Consider the following 23,775-nt stretch of genomic DNA (forward strand, 5'->3'; position numbering starts at 1 on the left):
TACACAGTATTTAAGGATATCTTCAAGTAAACATAGCTATCTCTGACTTAAGTGAATGTAACCAGTTGAGATGATTATTTATATTATTAAGTTCAAGTTCAAGTTTAGTTTATTAATAAAGCACGTTTCCAACTGCCACAAGGCTGCACAAAGTGCTTTACAAAGAAAAAATAAACAAATGATATGCAATAGGCACATAATAGGAAAGAACATAGAGAGTGTAACAATGAAAAGAGCATAAAAACATTTATAATATTACTAATTATTTTGATTAATATTAATCAAATAAAAGAAAATAAAAAGAGGCAATCACTCACTAATTTGCAATTTATTTCCAACTTCACTATATATTGTATTTGTTTGACAACTTTTAATAACAAAATTAAAGCATAGCGAATAACTACTGTGGTTATTAATATGTTAATAGTTATTAATAATGTACATTTTTTATTTTTTACTATATTTAATTTAATTTATTCAGAAGCTGGTTATTTATTGAAAATTTTGAAATAAGTTTAAAAATAAAATAAATCAAATTATATATATTTATTATATAGTTTTTTGCTGATCTAAAAAAATAAAAGTTTAATCCTTGGCTCAAAAACTGTAATGTGAGCCAAACCCTGAGTCTATTTTACAATATAAAGTGCTTAAACCCATTGTTTTTATTTATTTATTTATTTATTTATTTATTTTGTCAGAGCGTAGTTTCAAGAGCTGTTTCCTCTCCTGGTTCTTCTTGTGGCATCTGCTCTGGCTTTCTGTGATGCAGTTGAGACACTACTTGTTCATCGGGACCTTAAACCCAATGTTGAATCATCTAACCGCTGGAGATCCAAGCCTTGGTAGGACACACACACACACACACACACACACACACACACACACATACACAAACTGTTCTTATCCTCATGACCAGCTATTTATGTGCAGGTGAAGCCATGCCTTTGAGCAGAATGTACAGATAGCGAGATGTAAATAGTCATATGTGCATCATGAGTTTGAATTTAGTTTTTTGTGCGTGTGTGCTGGTTGTATACAGTCTTATATAGTTTTTATTCTCAGTCAGTAGATACACAAATGCGTTTGCATTCACTCAGCTGTGTGGAATCCTGTGCGCCCCATGGAATGGCCTCCTTATGGACCGCCACAAGGGAAAGCAAAGAGAACCAGGTCAGTACATAAACATGCTTTCCTTTAGGTCCCATCACAAGAAACTGAACTTTCTGTTATCATGTGAAAGTATTCAGTATATTTGCACAAATATCCAATGTAAGTACAGCTTCTCAAACAAGAAAAAATGTTGGACAGGACTTGATTATCTCTATAGGGAGTTGACTGGATGGTTGTGGTTGTGCTTACAAAAGCACATAATTACTAAAGATTTGTGAAAATTTTGGCATTGTTCGTTTTCTTTTCAATTTAATGGAAAGCTGAACTATGGATAGAACAGCTGTGGAAAGAACATTAAAAGAGCACACACAATTATATATATGTACACTCACCAGACACTTTATTAGGTACACCTGCTTGTCAACACAAATGTCTAATCAGCCAATTACATGGCAGCAACTCAATGCATTTAGGCATGTAGACATGGTCAAGATGATCTGCTGCAGTTTAAACCGAGTATCAGAATGGGGAAAAAAGGTGATTTAAGTGACTTTGAACATGGCATGGTTGTTGCTGCCAGATGGGCTTCTCTGAGTATTTTTTTTTAGAAATTGCTGATCTACTGGGATTTTCAAGAGAATGGGTGCAAATGCCTTGTTGATGCCAGAGGTCAGACAAGAATGGGCAAACTGGTTTGAGCTGATAGAAAGGCAACAGTAACTCAAATAAGCACTCGTTATAACTGAGGTCGGCAGAAGAGCATCTCTGAATGCACAGCATGTCAAACCTTGAGGCGGATGGGCTACAGCAGCAGAAGACCACACTGGGTGCCACTCTTGTCAGCTAAGAACAGAAAACCGAGGCTACAATTCACACAGGCTCACCAAAATTGAACAATAGAAGATTATAAAAACGTTGTCTGGTCTGATGAGTCTCGATTTCTGCTGTAACATACAGATGGTAGGGTCAGAATTGAGCATCAACAGCATGAAAGCATGGATCCATCCTGCCTTGTATCAATAGTTCAGGCTGCTAGTGGATGTGTAATGGTGTGGGATAAATGTTTTGGCACACTTTGGGCCTATTAGTACTAATTAAGCATCGTGCCAACACCACAGCCTACCTGAGTATTGTTGCTGACCATGACAATCCCTTTTTGACCACAGTGTATCCATCTTCTGATGGTTACTTCCAGCAGGATAACACGGTGTGTCATTAAGCATGAATCATCTCAGACTGGTTTCTTAAACATGACTATAACTTTACTGTACTCAAATGGCCTCCACAGTCACCAGATCTCAATCCAATACAGCACCTTTGGGATGTGGTTGAATGAGAGATTTGCATCATGGATGTGCAGTCGACAAATCTGCAGCAACTGCATGATACTCTCATGTCAATGTGAACCACAAAGGATTTTCTATGCCACGAAGGATTAAGGCAGTTCTGAGGTCCAATCCAGTACTAGTTAGGTGTACGCAAGTGTATGCAAGTCGGTTGCAAAATAAAGTAAACTGTGACATATATCCAGAAATTCTTTATACAATGGACTGCAAAGCAACATGAACAGAAGTAAGTCTTTTTTACATTAACCTAGCTGATAGCAGAGGTTATAGGCTGTTGGTGAGGCTAATAGTGGACAATAAAGTATTGATAAATGTGTATAAAATCATAATCAAATCAATCAGCAGGTTCTTTTCAATTACCATTTTCTAAAAAAGTCTATAAGTAAATCTTTATTTTACTTTAATATTTTATTAGTCTGCTTTTAGTTCAATAATAAAATTGAATTATATCGTTCATTGATTCATGTTTTTTTTGGCTTAGTCCCTTTATTAATCTGGGGTTGCCACAGCGGAATGAACCGCCAACTTATCCAGCATGTGTTTTACGCAGCAGATGCCCTTCCAGCTGCAACCCATCTCTAAATTTAAATTTGTCTTTAATTTAAATTTGTCTAAAATTAAGTACACTATTTTATATGCCAAACATATTTACAGGAATGTAATAAAATTATACTATTCACTGTCTACCTTGTTTTCTGTTCATCATTTTCTGAATAAAACCATTAAACCACAAGGTTTTTCTTCCCTTTTTTGTTCTGTCCAGGACAAAGTGAGCAAGAAGCAGACCTGAAGGCAGCCATATTGTCTCTGTCTCTGACGGCTCTGCAGTGTGTGCTGTTTTCAGTGTGTGCTGCGACTCCCATCCTCCCCCTGCAGTACCTCACCTTCATCTTGCAAGTGCTCAACAGATCCTTTCTCTACGGTGGAAACGCAGCCTTCATCAGTGTGGCGTGAGTCATCATTAAAGAGACAGTTCACACAATAATCAAGGGTCTGACATCGTTTACTCACCCTCATGTAGTCCAAACCTGAATGACTTTCTTTTGGCTTGGGAAGATAAAAATAAATGTACTGGCTGCAGTTTTGAAAAAAAAAATTATACACATTTGGAATTGCATGGGGGTGGGAAAAATAAATTTTAGAAGTATATAATGAAATAGATACTTTATTGTGTTTAAAAAGAGTACACTTTTACAAATAAATGTTCCAGCAACCATATAGGCAATATAAGAGACTTAAAGTGAAAAGTTCTTGAAAAAACATTTTTTTTCATAGTGTGAAAAACGTTTTAATCATCTAAAGCACCATTTTCCACTTTAAGAACCTTTTATGTAGTGATGGTTCAATGCATGTTAAAGGAGGTTAATGTAGAACTTAATTTACTAATTTTAATAAAACAATCCTCCTAAAAAAACGAACTTAAGTGAGTATGAATCTATTATTAAAATGCATTGTTACAAAAAGTATTAAATGCAATTAGCTGAATGTTAGTCTTTTTAAGTACACTTTAAGTAGAATTTAAGTACATCTTTATTTTATCTACAGTAGTCAGTTTTTTTCTTTTTTTAAGAATCTAACTAAACAAAACATATGGCACAGGGAGACTGCAGGGGGCTGTTCCATAAACCATGCTTAGCTGGGAAAGTAGCCTGGTTGTAATTTGATGCCATTTTAATTCACTTAACCTCTTAATAATGATCAACTTTAATAGTGAATACTGTATACACCAAACATCTTTAAGAATTTTTTTTATTATTATTGTTTTATTAAATGTGTTAAGTTATATATTTTTTAATATAGCACATAAAATCTTTTTCATCTGGGCGATTTGAAACATTTCTTAGTGTTTAGCCCTTTTTGAATTTAACATTTAATTTACAATAGTCCTAAAAATGTCTTTAAAAGTCTTAAATTTAACTTGGTGAAACCTGCAGAAGCCCTGCTTTTATTACTTCCACATTCAGTACAGTAAGAAATGCTTCTTCTTCATTTGTATCATAAGTGAAGTAAAATGATGGTTTCATTTCTGTTTTTATTTTAAATACAGGTTCCCGTCCGTACACTTTGGAAAGCTGTATGGAACAGTAATGGCTCTTTCGGCTGTGGTTTCGCTGCTCCAGTATCCCTGCTTTGCTCTCATTAAAGGGACATTGGGTGGAGACCCTCTTTATGTAAGCTTCTGAATGCTTTCAATGTGTCTTTTCCACACGTACACGCACATTAACAACATTTCCACACACAAACAACTCTCTATTGTCTAAATGTCAATTGTGTAGTGATTTATGAAGCACCCACAGACAAAAAGATTTCAATTACAGTACATATAAATTCATTTCACACCATATTAACTGTGTGCATACATGGGGAATGACCTTTGAAATGACTGGATTTTGTTTTGATGACTATGAACACAAAAAACTAAACTTTTCTAACCTTCCAATGAATATCATGTTTTGGCTTAATTAATGTAGATACGTGCACAAAAAATACAGTATTTTTTGTTTGTTTACTGACTGGCTTATTCTGTTTCAATTAGTTAATGCTTCTTTAAATAATTCTCCAACATTACCCTTATCATGTCTGCCAGGCATTTCTCCTTTTTCTTTGTAAGGAAATGTGGGAGGCTGTTTCAAAATAAGATACAGCTGTTTTTGAAAGTTATGAAATATTTGTTTGGCAGATACAGATTCTGCATATTTGTCATGTTTTTGGAGAGTCAGATGTTTGAAACCGCTTTCTTCTGTTTAAGTTTCTTCAAACAGGCACTTATTTTGACAAAAAAGATAAGTTATATTATATAGTCAAATCTAAAAATTATCAGACAGATATATATTGAATTTTATTTATTTATTTTTTCGACTGATGGGAGCAGGACATTGTAGCACATTTACATTAATGAGGATAGCCCTATGAGTCATTGAATTTCTGGAATATCTTGTAATTTTTGAAAGGTCTATTCCAGATATTGAAAATCAGTGTTTTTTGTTTTTGTCTTAAAGTATGAGGGATTTTTGTTTATTGATTTGTGTTTAGGGTAAAGGGGAGTTTTGTTTGTCGCTTTAAATTGTAGTTTCCATTTATCAACATGTTATGAGCTCTATTTTAACCATCTAGGCACAAAGTCTAAAGTGCATGGAGCAAAAGCATTAAGGGTGCGTTTATTTTACTTTTACTCTTTACTCCTTTACTTGTGTGGATGAGGAAACGGTGTTGTACGCACTGCACTGAAGACATCCATCAGCCAACATATTTAATTTAGTAATAATAATAATAATAGTTTTAAGAACTTATTTCTAATAACTGACTTATTTTATCTTTGCCATGATGACAGTAAATAATATTTTACTAGATATTTTTTCAAGACACTTCTATACAGCTCAAAGTGACATTTAAAGGCTTAACTAGGTTAATTGGGTTAACTAGGCAGGTTAGGGTAATTAGGCAAGTTATATAACGTAGTTTGTTCTGTGGGTTATTAAGATAAAAAAAATAGCTTAAAGGGGCTTATAATTTTGTCCCTAAAATGGTGTTTAAAAAAATTTAAACTGCTTTTATTTTAGCTGAAATAAAACAAATAAGACTTTTTCCAGAAGAAAAAATATTGTGAAAATTTCCTTGCTGTTAAACATCATTTGGAAAATATTTAAGAAAGAAGAAAAAAATTTGAAGGGGGCTAATAATTCTGACTTCAACTGTAAATATGCGTATAATAAATAATACAGCTAATAATAATAACACTATGAAATTGTCATGAATAAACTGAAAAAAGCCTCCTGGACATGAAGAAGGCATGGAGGTGGTAGTATTTTTATATTTTTGTAGAAAATAGTTTTTATAACATTTTAATCTTGTATGTTTATCATTTGTAAAAATATTTGTGTATTGATGTACATCCTGTTTATATTAAGTGTTTGAACCTGCATAGACACTAATGCGCTCTGCGCTGGACTTTAGACCAGCTTGCAGTCTATGGGCCCTATCATACACCCGGCGCAGTGTGGCGCAAGGCGCGGCGCAATAGTCTTTTGGTAGTTTCAGCTTGGCGCAAGAGTCGTTTTGAGGCGTTGCGCTACGCTGTTTAAATAGCAAATGCATTTGCACTCATATGTGCGCCCATAGGCGTTCTGGTCTAAAAAGGAAGGCGTTCTGAGGCGGACCGCTGGCGCGTTGCTATTTTGAGAAACTATAATAGATTTTTCATTAGACCAAAACTAACCCGGTCTAAACTCCGGCACAGAGTTGCGCCTCGCTTACGCACTGCTTAATACGCACAAGAGAGCAATAGGCAAATATCTTTACATATGAAAAAATTTTAATATTAAGGATATATATAGGATATAAAAAGAATAGATATAGAATATAAATATAAAGGATTAAAATATTACAAAACGTATTTTCTAGCCTACAAATGTGAGAAAACACTGTTTTTATGTCTTCTTCATCTCGGGAGGCTTTTTCAGTTCATTCATATTAATTTGCTTTTGTTTAATGTTATTATTATTAGCAGTATTATTTATTATATCCATATTTATATTTGTTTTATTAAAAACAAGCTTAGATTTGCCCACCTGCCAGGTTTTAGACCATATGGGGCACAGCATGTGTTTTAGGATATAACTTAGGTTTTTGAGCTCATTTTGTTATTATTGTTCATTTATTTGTTTGCTGGAAATTATAACTGAATTTAGAAATAGTTTTGAAACGAATATTTGCGCTTAACAAACAAAATTAATTATTTATAGGCTAATTGATGTCTGTGCATAAAGGTTTCCCTATCCAAGAGCGAATGTGAAAGTAGTTCCATTATCTCTCATTCTCACGCAGTAAATGCTCTTTTTAACAGTTTTCTGTTACATGAAAATTAGGGTTGAGTTGGTCTGAAAATAGCAACAAATCGCGCCAAACTCCTCTTGCGCCTGGATGCGCCATGTGTATGATAGGGCCCAATGTTTCTATCCTATTTTTTTATTTACAAAATTCTACAAAAACAAACTAAACTGAAATGTAGATCATAAAACATAAATGAGAGATAATAAGTAACTAAACCAGAAACAGGTGCAGAATAATCCGTTACCACAGCAACAGAAGAGAACATACCTACTGTACTTAGAAACCTAAGAAGAGAACAGAAGAAATCAGAAACAAACAAAGTGAACTTCAAAATGAAAGAAATGGTTAGGCTACTTTTAAGCTAAATATAAAGTTTGTAAAAGTACTATTGCGCTATCAAATATGAGAGAGGCAGAACTTTGCAGTCCAACAAATAATAAGTACCTCTGTACTTCTGAGGTAAATCTAAGGTCATTTATTCATTGTTGTTCTCAAAGTGGCCGTTAAAGTCATGCAAATATTCAAGATAAAACCATTTAAAATATATTAATATCATAATTATTGAACATATTATTTTAATATAATATTATTATTATTATTATTACATTATTATATAGAGTGACACGGTGAATCAGTGGTTAGCACAGTCTCCTCACAGCAAGAAGGTAGCTGGTTTGTATGGATGTTTCCCAGTGCTGGGTTGCAGCTGGAAGGACATTCACTATGTAAAACATATGCTAGATAAGCTCGCAGTTCATTCCGCTGTGACAAAAAGGATTCATTCATTCATTTTCTTTTCAGCTTAGTCCCTTTATTAATTCGGGGTCGCCACAGCGGAATGAACCCCCAACTTATCCAGCATTTGTTTTACTCAGCGGATGCCCTTTTAGCTGCAACCTATCACTGGGGAACATCCATACACTCTCATTCACAAACATACACTACGGACAGTTTTAGTTTACCCAATTCACCTGTACCGCATGTCTTTGGACTTGTGGGGGAAAATGGAGCACCTGGAGGAAACCCACACGAACATGGGGAGAACATGCAAACTCCACACAGAAATGCCAACTGACCCAGCTAAGGCCCGAACCAGCAACCTTCTTGATGTGAGGCGACAGCACTACCTACTGCGCCACCATGTCGCCTGAATTTGATATTATATTAATTATGTACAAGCAAAACAGTGGCCTTTTTCTCATTCATTAGATGTCATGCAATTTCAGATTTTTAGTCTGTTTGGCAAAAAGTAGGAACCCTAATAGCAGGACAAAGTAAACTGTGACCTAAAGGAACAGGAAGTGAAGAAGCTGCTGCAGTGAGTCTAAGGAAATATAGAAGTTTAGGTTTGCTTGAATTTAGTTGACAACAGAGACTACTGGCTGTCCTTTTCTATCAAAGCTGTCTGACATTATCAAGATGCATTTGTTTTGACACAATTTAACTTGTTAACTTTAAATTTATAAACTGTGATAATGTGAAAAAAGATGAAGATGTCTTTATAATCTTTGGTAAGACTGTACAGCACAGCTCTTGCTTCAGATCTGTAGTGTTAACTAAACTGTAATAATTGACTTCTCTAGGTGAACATCGGTCTGACTGTTCTGAGTCTCCTGGCTTTCGTCAATCCTCTGTATGTTTACCTGCACTGTCGGCGTCAGGCAACCCAGCGGAGAGCTGCCAAAAAAACATCATCTTCATGAGGCCTCCAGGCACAAGGGAATATCAGCCTGACCTTCGACCTTCAAAACTGCTTTCTCTTACATGCTAGTTTTCTACAGAAGGCTACACACAAAAATGTGTGGTGGTAAGAAATGTTTTACTAACCTTTTACTGAGCTTTATTTTTTTTTTTTTTTTTTTTTTTGTGGTGGTTAACTCTTGACCCCATGGTGGTATGCAGTGTGTCATCAGTGCTGATTAAAGCAGGAAATGTACTGCTACTACACCCTATACAGTATTAATAATCTCAAGTATGACAATGGCCAATTAAGATGTTGAAGTGTTGCAGGCATGTTCACACTGTATAAACATTGTACAGTTAAACAGAAAAGTACTGGACATTTTCTGTCAGTAGATTTTCCGTTAAGTTCAAAACAATATGGAAAGTATTTACATAATATATAAATATACTATTGTTTTAAAATCAGTATTAAAACTTTTTCTAATTAATAGACAACTGTTCAACAGAAACTATTTTTGTTGTAAAACAAAATAAGAATATGAACAGGAATGTGAATATTTCTGTAAAACTAGAGATATTCATAAAGGGACCACCATTATGTGTGTGTGATATGACATGGATATTTTCACCAAACTGGAAGAAATGTCTGCAAATGTATCTCTTAACAGGTAAATGTTTAATGTGTCTTGATATTATTGTTGTCACTATTAATTGAGCACTTATCTCCATTCGAGTAAAGAAGACTTTAGAATTAGCTTCTCCCGCAACGTTTACATGCTGTAAGAACCATTTGGTTGGTTATGGGGGCCTCTGCTGGACATAGCAGGAAGTACGTCCTTCTCTGACCAACAACTTCTCCAAGTTGTTATTTGCTGTCTGTATGATATCTTCTAAAATATATCAGTATTACTCCAAATAAAGGGAATTTTTATAAGAAATGTTGTGCAGTCAGTTGAATTGGTCTGTGTCAGTTCTTGTTATGCAGTCTGCACAATGTGTTTTATGAATGTTTAGTTATGCTGTGAGAACATCATTTTGGAATGTTTGTCAATTTAAAATGTGAACATAAAGGTAAGATTTATATTTACAGTGTCATTATCCAACAGTATCATCACTTTTGAATGTCATATGAACATCTTTTAAATATATGTTACATATTAATGTCAAAATGTTTAGGCCAAGATAATTAACAAAACACTTTCTGTCAAATACTTTAATGCTGTGTTCTATCATTTTTTTTACAACTTATTTTAGTATTTGAAGGGCACCTATGATGAAAATCATCTTTTGTAAGCTGTTTGGACAGAACTGTGTGCAGGTTTAGTGTGTCCACTATCATATTGGGCTGATATAAACACAATAAGTCTTTTTTTTCAAATTTCCTGACGTTAAAATATTATACAAACCCCTCATATTTTGAGGTTCACCACAAAGAAGTAAGATTTTCCCCGCCCAATGAATTGATTAACAGCCATGTATAAACATGTCTCCGTAGAAACGTGTACAATCATATCAACACAACAGGACGTGCTTAAAGCAAAAGGGATTAAAAGATCTGTTCAGCTCTCTGTTCAGCTCTCTTTTACCATCTTGATCACCACAGCTGCATGTCTGTACAATTATAAAAAAGACGCTTTAATCCCGGTTTGTGGATGTTAAATCAAGTTTATTATGTACATTAACTTAACGGATGTCCATACAGCAGTGGATATTAGCGTGTATCATGTGACATTTGTCGAGAAGGGTCTGGATGCAGACATGGTGCAGTACAATCTGAGCTACATCCAATGCTTTCTAATGCTCTCACCGTCTTTCTAATGCTCTCACGTCACTTACGCCATTGAGTGCATTGTGTCTGACATTGCATGGCTGAGTGATGCGATCTCAGCTTGCATCATAAAGGCTGAATCCGGATGCTATTGCATTTGTCGTGTAAAAACACTGCAAAGTTAAACATGTGCACAATGTGTGTGTGTGTCTGTATGTGTACGTGAATTTGGAAACAACTGTAACATAACTGGTAACATATATATTGTAACATATATGCTGGAGGTAAACATTCCGTGCAACATTCCATGAAAACGGTCTGGGCTCAGTCGACAGGACGGTTTACGACTCCTGGCTCCACAAACTCTGGGTACACCCGACAGATTTACGTAATCCAGGGAGACTGGAGAGATAAGCCTAGATCTTCAAAGACATTCCTGCCCAAATACACACACACACACACACACCCACGAGGCTGTTCCGACAGAAAGAAAATGAACACAGAAATCCTGGACCAGCACAAAACTAAAGTGTTATGTTTTGTAAACTTTGCATCTCATTTCTGACGTTTCTTACCTGTGTACCCTCTCTTATAACCTGTATGCCTGTTCTCTTTAGTCCTTTTTAAAGCATAAATGTAAGGATATGAAAAAATTATGTTGATGTACTTTTAAACCCCGCCTGTTTGGTACCGATGGGTTTCTGCTGACATTTTACAACACATGATGCATAGAGCAAGATCATAACTCGCATTGCTTTATTCTTTAATTCCCTATATTAAATGCCTTTTCACATGCTTTGGGCGGACACCCAAATTTGCATACGAACAGCCTCGAGACAAAGGAAGGTTTCACGCTCAAACTTTGTCCTGAAATCATTGGTCGAGAATGCTGAACGGGTTGTCACGTGACCCGCAGGTATATCCAGACTTCTCCCCAACATCTGAGCAGAGTAGTCCGAACAAAGAACATCACCAAAAGGTGGCCCTTTAGGAGGGCCACGCGGCTCTTCTACGCCGCATGGACTTTTCCCGCCTCGCTTTCTTATTTTCCGGCAAAGTAAACTCAGTTTAAAGTTTGCGATCGCGTTCCTCAGAACTGTATTACAAACTCAACGCATCAAGAAGGACATCAAAGGATTTTCCATCACAACGGAAGAGAGACTCGCATAAAGAGAGAGACCTCCAGACATGAAAGACCAGGTATTTTTAGTTATGCGATTAAGCTGTGCCCCTTTTATCAAAAAGGGTGTTTTTGTTTTTATAATCTTGGTGATCCTTAATGGTGCGTGTGGAACTGAAAGTTTTGTCACTCTTTTATCTGAAATCTCTACTTCCTCGCTTTACTATTTCTCTTTGTTGTCACAGGTTCTATAGACCCGATATCTCCACGTGGTTTACCTTTGTTCTATGTTTAATGTATGTTTGTGCGTTGTTCGTTATCTGTCTGACTAGTCAATAAATCCTATTATTATCAAATGAATTGTATTGTTTGCCTCACGAGAAAATGTCACTGAAATACAGATTCCTCTGCCTAGCTGTTATAAGTTGATTAAAACTTATGAATGATTAATCTACTTTACAAGAAGTAGCAATTAAATTCCCTTTTTCTAAATGAATAGATCATTACCATGTCCGCTCGGAAGAGCGGCGACTCTGCTTGTGTTTGTTTGGTCAAGTTAACACTAAATTGATCCAGAATATTAATGATTATTAATAAATCGTTATTGTTAATAATTAATATTCATAATCTGAGAGTCCGCTCGGTCGAGCGGGCAGGATCATATACAATCATATGTTTGTTTGACCAAATTGACTGAAGCTTAAGCCAGAATGTTAATAATTAAGAATAAACCGTTGTTGATTATTAATATTCATAAAATGAGCAAATTTCTGTTACACAAAATTTTGTGTGACTCATCAAAAGGCTTAAATTAACTCCACAACAAATACATCAAATCATTGGGAAAGTTACTGTATTACACACAAACGTTACGTGAGATCTGCTTCCTTCATGTCTGTCACTATGCTGTTTATCTGATGCAGCCAAGGTGGAGATTGAGGCACACTTTGACAGGCACTTGAGAACGGTGGGTGGAGAGAACTATTAAAGGCACAGTCAACAAAACAGCTACAGTGTGTTTAGAGCAGAAAATTTTAATATTCTAAAAGGTATAATACATATTCTGATGGGTGTTTTGAGCTGGAACTTTACAGACACATTCTGGAGACACAATAGACTAATCTTAAATCTTGAAAAGGGGATACAATAGGTGAGTAAAACAGTAAGTGTGCTGAGCAGATTAATTCTAGAAATGTAGTTAAATTACTAGCATTTACTTTAAACTGGAATGATATACAACAAATGTATTATTTACAGTAAACTGAATCTATTGGTAGTGTAAGATAATGCAAAATGTTTAAATGTGAAAGGGAGCACTCGATTCGGTTACTAAAAGTTTAGTTTAATTTAGTTTAATTTTCATTTAAAAACAGCTCTAGTGTTGCTTGCTTTCTTCGCTCAAACACTACCTGACCAAAGTAGTAGGAACAACAAAATAATGACATATTTCATTTGGTTTCAGAAGTGGCTTATACAGTATCAAAGTCAAAGTCCTTTAGATTACGCTAATTTTAACAAAATAAAATATGATCTTGTCTTGTTTTATAATTATTTATTTAGCAGAGTAAGGTCTGACTTTGCTTAGACATTTTGTCAGTTCATATTGTCAATTAACAGAAATAATGTACATAGAATTTAAAGTCATGGTGCAGTGGAAAAATATTTAATATTGTGTATGACTCCCATGAGCTTGGAGGACTGCATCCATACATCTCTGCAATGACTCAAATAACATTAATCAAGTCATCTGGAAAGGCAAAGAGTTCTTGCAGGACTCCCATAGTTCAATAAGATTCTTTAGATTAATCTTTAATGTCTCCTCCTTCATCTTACTTCAGACATGCTCAATAATGGTCATGTCTGGTGACTGGGCTGCTGTAGAATTTGCCCTCTCCTGTGCATTGTATATGTAATGTGCAGCACAAATGTCTTAATACCTCTGTTGATGTTGCCATCCACTCTGCAGATCTCTCGCACGCACCCATAATGAATAGAACCCCAAACACTGATTTTTCCTTCACTAAACTTGACTGATTTCTGTGTGAATCCTGGGTCCATGTGGGTTCCAATCGGTCTTCTGCAGTATCTGTGATGATTGGGATGCAGTTCAACAGATGATTCATTTTAAAAATCTACCTTCTGCCACTTTTCCAAATGATCAACTAGAAGTCAAGTTAATATTTGTTGCTCTTACAACTGGGGTCAACGACAAGACTTTTGTCAGCTAGTGTATGATACAATTGTGAGATAAACCCTTATCCAACTCTTTTTATGTCCCAATTCCATTTTAGAAGCATATATAACTGTAAACTTGTATATCTACAGCACTCAGTGTGTTTTTGACCTGCATCATGTTGCTCAACAATCATTTATTTATTCATTTTCTTTTCGGCTCAGTCCCTTTATTAATCAGGGGTCGCTAGGTTGCTAAATGAACCGCTAAATCATCCAGCATATGTTTTACTGTGTTTTACAGTGGATGCCCTTCCAGCTGCAACCAATCACTGGGAAACTGATCAACAATCAACTATATAAAATTTAATGTAGACCTGTAATCATTGATATGGTAAAATGTGTACTTGTTTATTTAAACTATTTCATTTGACATATTTTTTTGGAGACATATCTCAACTGAGTTGCAATAAGCAAAGCTGGATGTTGACTGTGGTTCTCTAAAGCCTGTTTTTATTTTCCAAACACTTGAGCACTGAAAAGAATTACAGAGAAAAATACACTATTTCTCACTTTCAGCGCTCTCTCTGCTCATTCACGTAGTTATACTTGAATGGGTTAAAAGCAGAGGACCAGTTTTAAATATGAGTAAACACAAACATGACAATACTGCACTTTATGTCTACCAGAGTTAACCAGCAGATGGCGCACAGCGTGGTGTTTTTGTGGAAAGCTCTGCACTCATTTACCCAGGTTTCGTCTGTCAGGAATATCTTCAGCATGTGCTGCAACAAGTAGCAGATTAGAGACCATAAAGTCACACATGAATAACATTTACAACTGCATAATAAGCATTCTATCTACTTTTATTGTTATTGAGATCAGCATAAATGTACTTTGTCCAAGACGTTAGAGAATATTTTGGAAAAATAAATAAATAATTTCACTATGTACTCACTACTCACAATGTAGACACTTTTTAAATAACTTTAATTAAAATCTTTAATTAAAATTATTTTAATTTATACAGTTCTGTCTGGCTCTTGAATCTGATTGGCTGATAGCAGTGTGTGTGATTATTCTGCAAATAACAGCACTCGCGCAGCCTCTTCACCCTTTACCCTTTTATATTACTCTGCCCACATACAACAAACAGAGAACACTCTACAGTTTGACAAATATTGCTGCTATTGGGCAACATAATGTACTTTTGAAGCTTTTTTAGTTGAGAATGTAGTTGTTTAGATTTCAACTATGCAGGTTATTTATGAGGACAGTGCCTATTTTAAAATATTTATAATTTCTAAGCAGTGTACACAAGCTTTTGGTCCAATTATTGGTAATACGATAGTAAATTTTAAATTAATGGAAAAATACATTCATCATTCACCTAAATGGCACATCCATACACCTATCTGGAATAGTAATGATCTTAGATCTGGGGGTGCACCATTTCTTTCAAGGAAATGGATGCAAAAAGGCATTTATACACTAAAAGATATTTCTGGTTCTAATGGCATATTAATTTTTCAAGAACTTTGTGAGCAGTATTAAACGGAACCTTCCTCTCTCTTTTTATATCTGCGATTAAGATCGGCCATGAAGGCCAACGGGGTTCCCTGGGGGTACAATCTTCCCACTCATCCAATCATTACTTGGTTTGATCTGTCCTCAACTAATCATTTTACCTCATGGATATACAGAAAGGCCTTAGAGGGTACAGCAAAACATTTAGCTATACAGTGCTGTTTGGAAACTGATTGTCAACTAGAAGAGGGTGTCACAGACTGGGAAAGAGTATGGCATAACATTTTTACTTCATCTAAAAATCCTAATCACCAGCTCATTCACTATAACTTTTGTCACAGAACCTACTGGACCCCACTCAAAAGACACCATTTCAATGTCTCATTTAGTCCTTTCTGTGATAAATGTCCTAACCAGGAACTTGGATCTTTTTTCCATATGATGAGGGAATGTGAGAAAGTACAAAGATTTTGGAATGAGATATGTGTCATCCTATCAAAAATTATTGAATATCCTGTACCATTGAATCCTTCTGTTCTATTACTGAGTGATGATTCTACGTTGAACCTTACCAAGCTACAAAAAGCTGTTTGGCTGGCTGGCTTAACTTCTGCTAAAAAATTACTAGCCCAACATTGGCTGACTCCATATAATTTGGACATGTACAAGTGGTTGGTACAACTTCAAGACATTATAATGTTGGAGTTATCCACGACGCGAGTGAACTTGGTACAAATGAGTACATTACAGATCTGGACAGCTGCTGACAAAAACTCCTTGTTTATTGCACAAAGAAATGATCAGGATCCAGAATGATTGCCTTGCTTTGTATAATTGATATTTGATTCTGTATTCTGTATTTGTTTTTATGTTAACTTCTATTCATTGTAAAGCCTAGTTTCAAGAGACTGTAGGGGAGGGGTATTTTTTTTTTTTAATTGATATGTTTCATTTTATAGGTTTTTCAGCCTGTATGTTTTATTAACAATTAAGAAAAAACAAAAATATATATATAATTTCTGTTGGTGTTGGTGGCCATGATCCCACGTTACTGCAGACTAACGTTAGTTCAATAAAAAAGAAAAAAGAAGAAATGCCCGCATGTGTTTAAAATTTTTCCTTATTGCAAACACAACAGTAATCTGGTAGTGTTTAAGTTGCTTTGGCTTTTTCAGGGTTAATTGTTGCGACGTTCCGATTGCAACAGATAAATACTAGGAAATGTCTCTGATAGCATTTCATGCCTTTTAGCCTTATAATCTTAAAATGTGAGCACTTAATCACTTTAGATATTACGCTAGAGAATCATTACTAGCTCTAAAGTGATGTTGTTAAAGTAGTTACACTTTCTGCTGTTTGATTCTGTGAGTTTGATTTTCTTTTTTATATACACGATTATGCCATCGAACTGTTGTATAAATGCAATATTACACTTGTAGCAGTGCAATATGGCTGTATACTGCTACTCGTGTAATATTGTTCATGCAAATAATACAAATAAATACATTTAAGACTTACCGCCGCCCCATTGGTTTCCATGCAGAGGTACCAGGAGAGACATGCAGCACAAATTCACTTTAACTATTGAACAATGTCCTGAAAATGGGTCTTTCATTAAGATTATTGATTTGTTCTAGGCAGAACTGTCTTTTATCTTCCTGAGGAGCCCGTGATTAAAGAGAACCAATCAGAAAGACTGGTCACCTTTTAGAAAAAGAGACTGACTAAACTAATCTTACAGACTGAATGCTTTTGAAAAGTATTTAATTCATTCATTCGTTCTTTTTCCTTTGCCTTAGTCTCAATTTCAGAGGTAGCCACAGCGGAATGAACCACAAAGTATTCCAGCATATGTTTTACGCAGTGGATGCCGTTCTAGCCACAAATCTCACAACACTATTGCTAACCACTGAGCAACCATCCCGTCTTAAAAAGTAGTGTTGGTTGGATTTTAAAATAAATCATAGCCTTGGTGTGTATAATATGCATGTTGAAACATCATGACAACAAATCCAGCAGCTGTACTAGATTACATCATGAACAACAAATCTAAATTTATTTTTGAAAGTGTGTGAACTATCTTGGTTCTCTATGTGTGTGTATGTATGCGTTGTAATCTTTTTCTCTGAACGTTCATTTGGTGTGATCATTTGTTTGGGATATGACATAGTCTGACAGCGCCACTAAATTTACAAGAAGGCTTGCAGAAATAGATAGATGAGGGCGGCTGTGTAAAATGACTTATTGAGCATCTTAGTCAGTGACATGAATGTGACAGAAAGATGCGAAGGCATACTATAAATGGAAATACCAGGATTTAAGGAAGCATAACAAAAACATTGGTTAAATAAAATACATCTAAGTGCAATGTCGTGGACATAAGACTGATAAGACTTTAGTCTCCACTTCACTTCCTAATCTGCAATTGTCTCTCTGGATATCACACTAACTGTACCCAAAAAAAAAAAAAAAAAGTACTAATACTTTCCTTCTTGGACTTTACAGACCTGAAACTTGCCTATAGCACTTATTCATTGTTGCTCTTATAGTTGTGTAAGTTGCTTCCTTGTCCTCATTTGTAAGTCGCTTTGGATAAAAGCGTCTGCTAAGTGACTAAATGTAAGACGAAGAAAAGAGGGTGAATTTTGCATTTAGAAAAGTTTTATGTGCATACCCAACTAATGATTTAGATAAACACTAAAGCAGTGATGATAGTTTTGCCTCACATCACCTATATCTGTGGCAAAATGTTATGCTTGAATACACTAAACAGAAAATCCACCAATTAACCAGTAATATAAATAAATAACTGTTCATTACATCAGATGCCAGTAATCTGTATTCATCATTCGCAAGGGAAACTAGGACTAAAAATACGTAGGACTAAAAATAAAATTGTAAACAAAACATTTTCCCATTAGTGACTCTCACCACAAAATAATTTGTAATAGAGCTTCAGAGTTTGAGAAGTTCTATTTGCATTACTTCTGATTATTCTTAATCATTGGTTTATAGTCTGTCTATAAGGGCTGTGCCCACCAAGCAATTTTATATTTGAAAGGCCAATAAAAGATCTAATGGATGTCCAACACCAGTCCAAAAATAGACCAGTTGTCAAATTGACAGATTAAACAGACTTCACATGTGTATTCATTCATTTGTATTGGACTATTATTCTTTTATTGGATTTTCACTGACAGCTCAAATTTAACTTTGTTTTAGCTTAGATGTGTACAGTATGCTTTACATGTTTAAAAAGTCACTGCATTTCCACTTTTTAAAAGGGTACCTAGCCCAACAAAAGGGTACCAAAAGGCGGAGCCAGACGCATAGCTCAACGCTATTGGTTTACAGAGATACGTCACTAGCTTGTGTGCAAGCCAGCAGAATAAAAACAAAGGAATCACCATTTTCAAATACACAGCTGAGAGATTACACCGCAATAATATATGCATATAATAATGAGCCATGGTCGACCCAAGCTCAAAAATACCTTGTCATTGTCTTGATGAACAGCTACAAAGCCAAGAAGAAAAGTAGAATCTACACTGCCCCATAGTTGTTTACAAAGCCTTTTAAGGCATGATACGTTTAACTTTCTCCAGAGAGCTTGCGTGTGTATTTATAGTTGAATTAAGCTGATGATAGTAATAGTAATAATGTGCGTGTGAGTATTGAAGTGCTTTTGACATCTGATCCTTTCAGAAATAGTCAAATGCAAGAGTGAAACGTAAAAAAAAATAAAATAAAGGAGAAGCCAAACAAAAATAAATAAATAAATAAAGTAACTAATGATTTTTTTCAGAAACCTAAAACATGAACAAACTGCTATGTTTATCATTATCATCACCTTTTGGACTATTATGAACTTGCAATGATAGAATTACTTTCTAATAATATGAAAGGTTTGCACTGACTATACGCTATACGTTGCTTGTTGTTTATGAAGCCAAATAAAGATTAATGTACAGTAGAAGTCAAAATTATTAGCCCCGCTTTGAATTTCTTTTCTTTTTTCGCAAATGATGCTTAAAAATGTTTAATATTTTTTGTTTTTATTTGGCTAGAATAAAAGCAGTTTTAATTTAAAAAATAATAATAAATTAGGGTCAAAATTAATAGCCCCTTTAAGCTATATTTGTTTTCGATAGTCTACAGAACAAACCATCGTTATAAAATAACTTGCCTAATTACCCTAACTAGTTAAGCCTTTAAATGTCACTTTAAGCTGTATAGAAGTGCCTTGAAAAATATCTAGTGAAATATTATTTACTGTCATCATGGCAAAGAAAAAATAAATCAGTTATTAAAAATGAGTTATTAAAACTATTATGTTTAGAAATGTGTCATGCATCGCAGATTTACAGTAAGCTATTTCATTACAGTAGGCTATCTGCGGTTATAATCAAATCATGTTCATACAAAGGTTAGTAAGAAACATTTATACACAAGTATTTATGTGTATAAACCATCTGATCTGTGAATAATGCTTCTCATATGATATGTGAACAACCCGTAGAGCTTTACTTTTTACTCTTCTGTCGTTCACCACGCCCACCAAAAGGGTAACGTTGGCCATAAAAGCAATGTTAGCCAACTGTGGGCACAAGATAAACTTCAATAAACTTTGTCGGTAATAATATAACTTTCAAGCATAGTTGCTTAGGAGCAGAAACATGCTACAAAAAAAAGTATAATACCCAGACATTGTCTGATATACAAACCTTTTGCTGAAGGGTTACTCAGAGTCTTCTTCCCCATATAAAAAAACACCTGAGCCTGTAATCAAGGTCTTCACATTCACTAGAAGTGCTTCTTAATATCCTTCTACATTTCCTCAGCCCTCCACCCCCCATCTTACGGCTCGAAAACTGATCAAGCTCCTCCATCTTGAAGGACATCTCAATTCTCTAAATTCACCACGAGGAGGAAAGAATCAAGAAGAGATGGGGCTTCCTGAGGAGTCATGACATATTGTGTATCCTTTGTAGAAGTGTTTTATTTGCTTCACTTAAAGCACATATAAACTCTCCTCCCTATTCACTCCTGCGTCAATAAGTGCTAACTACAGGAGAAAATACACAGATAGGGTGCATTTCGAATGTGTCATATCTTTGTAGGTGTGGACGCTAATAACACACACTGTAATACTTACTTCATCCCAGGGCCATTTATATCGAAGTTGATATTAAGCTGCACCATGTTGGTGTTTCATAACATCTCATTTTTACGAGGTGGGTCATTAGCCCATGATCAACACCCCAGCTGGAGGACCAGGACATACACTACGGACAGTTTCACTTAGAACCTGTAGTGCATGTCTTTAGACTTGTGGTGAAAACCCGGAGCATCCGGAGGAAACCCACACGATCATGGGGAGATCATGCAAACTCCACACAGAAATGCCAACTGACCCAGCCGGGACTCGAATCATCGCTGTGACAACGCTACCCACTGCACCATCATGTCACCTGCACACAATGTATGGAATATATTAATAATAAATATGAATTATACACACAAATTGTCACCCTGTTATAGGCGACAGCGAGGACACACTAGCCCATTGTTCTGCAGAGATTGAACACATTTGAAGCAGCAAATCAGGGTCTTCAGGGTCTTTATACCAGAAATGCATGCGTTTAGTACTTTAGAAATAGCTTATTAACTCATTCAAGGGGGAAAGAGGTATGGTCCAGTGAACTTGCAATAAAATTAATTCACAGTAACACAAAACAAAAGTATCCATCTGGAGCTTCTCTGCAGGACTTGACACTTGTTAAACACTTCTGCTACTGGTCTTACTAAACTCCCTAGGCTCTTGGCCCCACCCAAACACTTCACCGCTACCAAGTTGGCCAATTACAGATCTTGTGCTGTTCGTCACCACAACAACTTTGAATGTCAGGGTCTACTAATGCAAAGGGTTTGCTACTGTGCCTGCCAGACCTTATACACATAATTGTCGCAGAAGAATAAACTGGATTTTATAGATCATTCTTAACAGCCTGCTAAGCTACAGCTTAAGACTGACTTATACTTCTGCATCAAGCACACACGTACAGTATGCGATGGCACAGCCTTCGCGCAACCGCATAGCCCTCACCGTGGCTGACACAGACGCTGATGCGCACCTCTCAAAAAAAGTAACTAAACAACGCAATAACGCATAGCACAAGCTCTGTGATTGGTAGGCTTTGTAGCTTTAACCACTGTGGGTGGGAAGGAGAGCCACACGAACCTGTTGGATTGATGGTTTACAAGTGTAGTGTCCCGTGAAGTAGCTCTAGACGGAAGCTGTTGTTTTGTGTTTACCACATAATTAATGTTGTTGCACGTTCGCTGGTTTCAGCCTCTAAATGAGCGAGTTTGAGCTACTTGTAAATTAAGGTAGTGTTCAGAAAAAACAAAACACCCAAGAAGGAGCACGACACAGAGGAATATAAAAACCCACTGCCAGTTAGTGGCTTGGAAGTGTTATGCAGAGCAACACAAACTGCACGCAGAAGTATAAATGCATGACTACGCGCAAGGCAGGCGCCCTGGGTAACGCGATCACTCGACGCAGAAGTATAAATCAGCCTTGACACAGACATTGAGAAATCAGCTTGGTAGCTATGACCAGTGTGGGTGAGAAAGAGAGCCACGCGAACACGTTGGATCGAAGATTTACAGTTGTGGAGTCCCGTGAAGTTGGTTTAGATAGAAACTGTTGTTTTGTGGTTCCCTTATGATTAATGTTGTTGCACGTTCGCTGGTCCCAGCCTCTGAATCAGTGAGTTTTACCTACTTGTACATTAAAGTAGTGTTTAAAAAAAAAAAAAAAACACCCACGAAAAAAACATGACACAGAGGATTAAAAAAACGTACTGCCAGCTAGCGCTTTGGAAGTGTCATTGCAGAACAACACAAATAGCACGCAGAAGTATAAATACACGACTATGCGCAAGGCAGGTGACATGGGTAAGGTCAATCACTCAACACAGAATTATAAATCAGTCTTTAAGGATCAAATCCAGCTTCTGGAGAGCCACAATGTTCACACCTGAACCTGCTAATCAGTGCCTTCACAATTGCTAGAAATTTCCAGGCAGGTGTGGTGGAGCAACACTTTAGGCATACTCTTTGTACATTTGACTTGAACCGGGCCAAAGCACGCTGGTCCCCAATCCCGTCTTCCCCGATAGCTCTCAGTCACATTACATTCGGGTCTGGGCACGCTTCCGTCATCGATGATGCACTCTTCAGTAAGCGCTTTCGCTCAGCACAGTGGAAATTTATTCAGTTATATTGTATAAGTCGTTTGATATGCAGTGACACGCAGTCAAACATTTCGCCAAACAGATCTGCCACTTTTGATGCTAATAAACAACCAATAAACTACGACAGTTTTCGTTCATTGAACAGTAAGAATGATTAATAAATCCATATAAACAGTCCCTTAAATTTTTGTATTGCTTTCAGTTTCGGGCTCAGGCACATTTTGCACTCAAACACAAGCTTACTGCGCCAAAGCCCAAGTGAACCACGCTCAGGAACACCTCCAACCGGGCCTGGGCCGGCTAACTGAACCGTGCCTGAGTCCAATTCACAGCACTCACACTTCTCAAATGATCCAGGAAACGGGCCTGGGGACAGTTCGGATAGCATAGTGTGAGTAGGCCCTTTGATGGAAAGTGGCCCTTAGGAGCAGAATTAGACACCTTTGAACTACAGAAAGCCTTTCTCCTCCTATATCCCACTGTAATTGAATCCTGAATTTAACCACTACAGGAGTCTGACTTTTAATTTTCCATTTACTTGGAACATTCCTTTTGATTTAAACTCTCCTATTGACCTCAAATTTGTGCTGTCATGTTAGTTTCTGTGTATTATCATTCTGTTCTGCCGTTTCAAGCCTCTGGCATAGCTTGTCTTGGCACAGTACTGCACCTCCTGTTTACCTTATTCTTTATGTTCTAAATGACCATTATTTTTTCCGATGAAATTGAGGGATCTTACTTAACTGCTGAAAGTTTGAGCTTAATTGTTGTTCCAAATTCCCATTTGAGCAGTCCAACGGAAAAACAAATCCAGCATAAACGAGCTGGAATTTCAAGTTAGTTCAGGCTGGTTTATGCAACACAATCTCACTGCAATTCATAACTTCTTAACTGAGTGGCTAATTCGTATGAATTCGTACAATCTAATTCATACAATTTAGTATAATTTGCTCA

The 23,775-nt window shown here is 36.1% G+C and overlaps 1 protein-coding gene across 2 annotated transcripts in view; it reads left to right on the forward strand.

The window, feature by feature from the left end:
• The window catches only part of slc43a3b (solute carrier family 43 member 3b), a 30,733-nt gene extending 20,823 nt beyond the window's left edge, over positions 1–9,910 (forward strand). For both annotated transcript variants that reach the window (XM_009291002.5, NM_001039922.1), the window contains 5 exon segments: positions 702–845; positions 1,066–1,173; positions 3,223–3,409; positions 4,507–4,630; positions 8,873–9,910. In XM_009291002.5, coding sequence (XP_009289277.2) covers positions 702–845; positions 1,066–1,173; positions 3,223–3,409; positions 4,507–4,630; positions 8,873–8,992 — 683 coding nt within the window. In that variant the 3' untranslated portion in view covers positions 8,993–9,910.
• The last annotated feature ends 13,865 nt before the right edge of the window (positions 9,911–23,775 follow it).

This window comes from Danio rerio, chromosome 14, assembly GCF_049306965.1.
Source record: "Danio rerio strain Tuebingen ecotype United States chromosome 14, GRCz12tu, whole genome shotgun sequence".
In the NCBI taxonomy this organism is placed as follows: domain Eukaryota; kingdom Metazoa; phylum Chordata; class Actinopteri; order Cypriniformes; family Danionidae; genus Danio; species Danio rerio.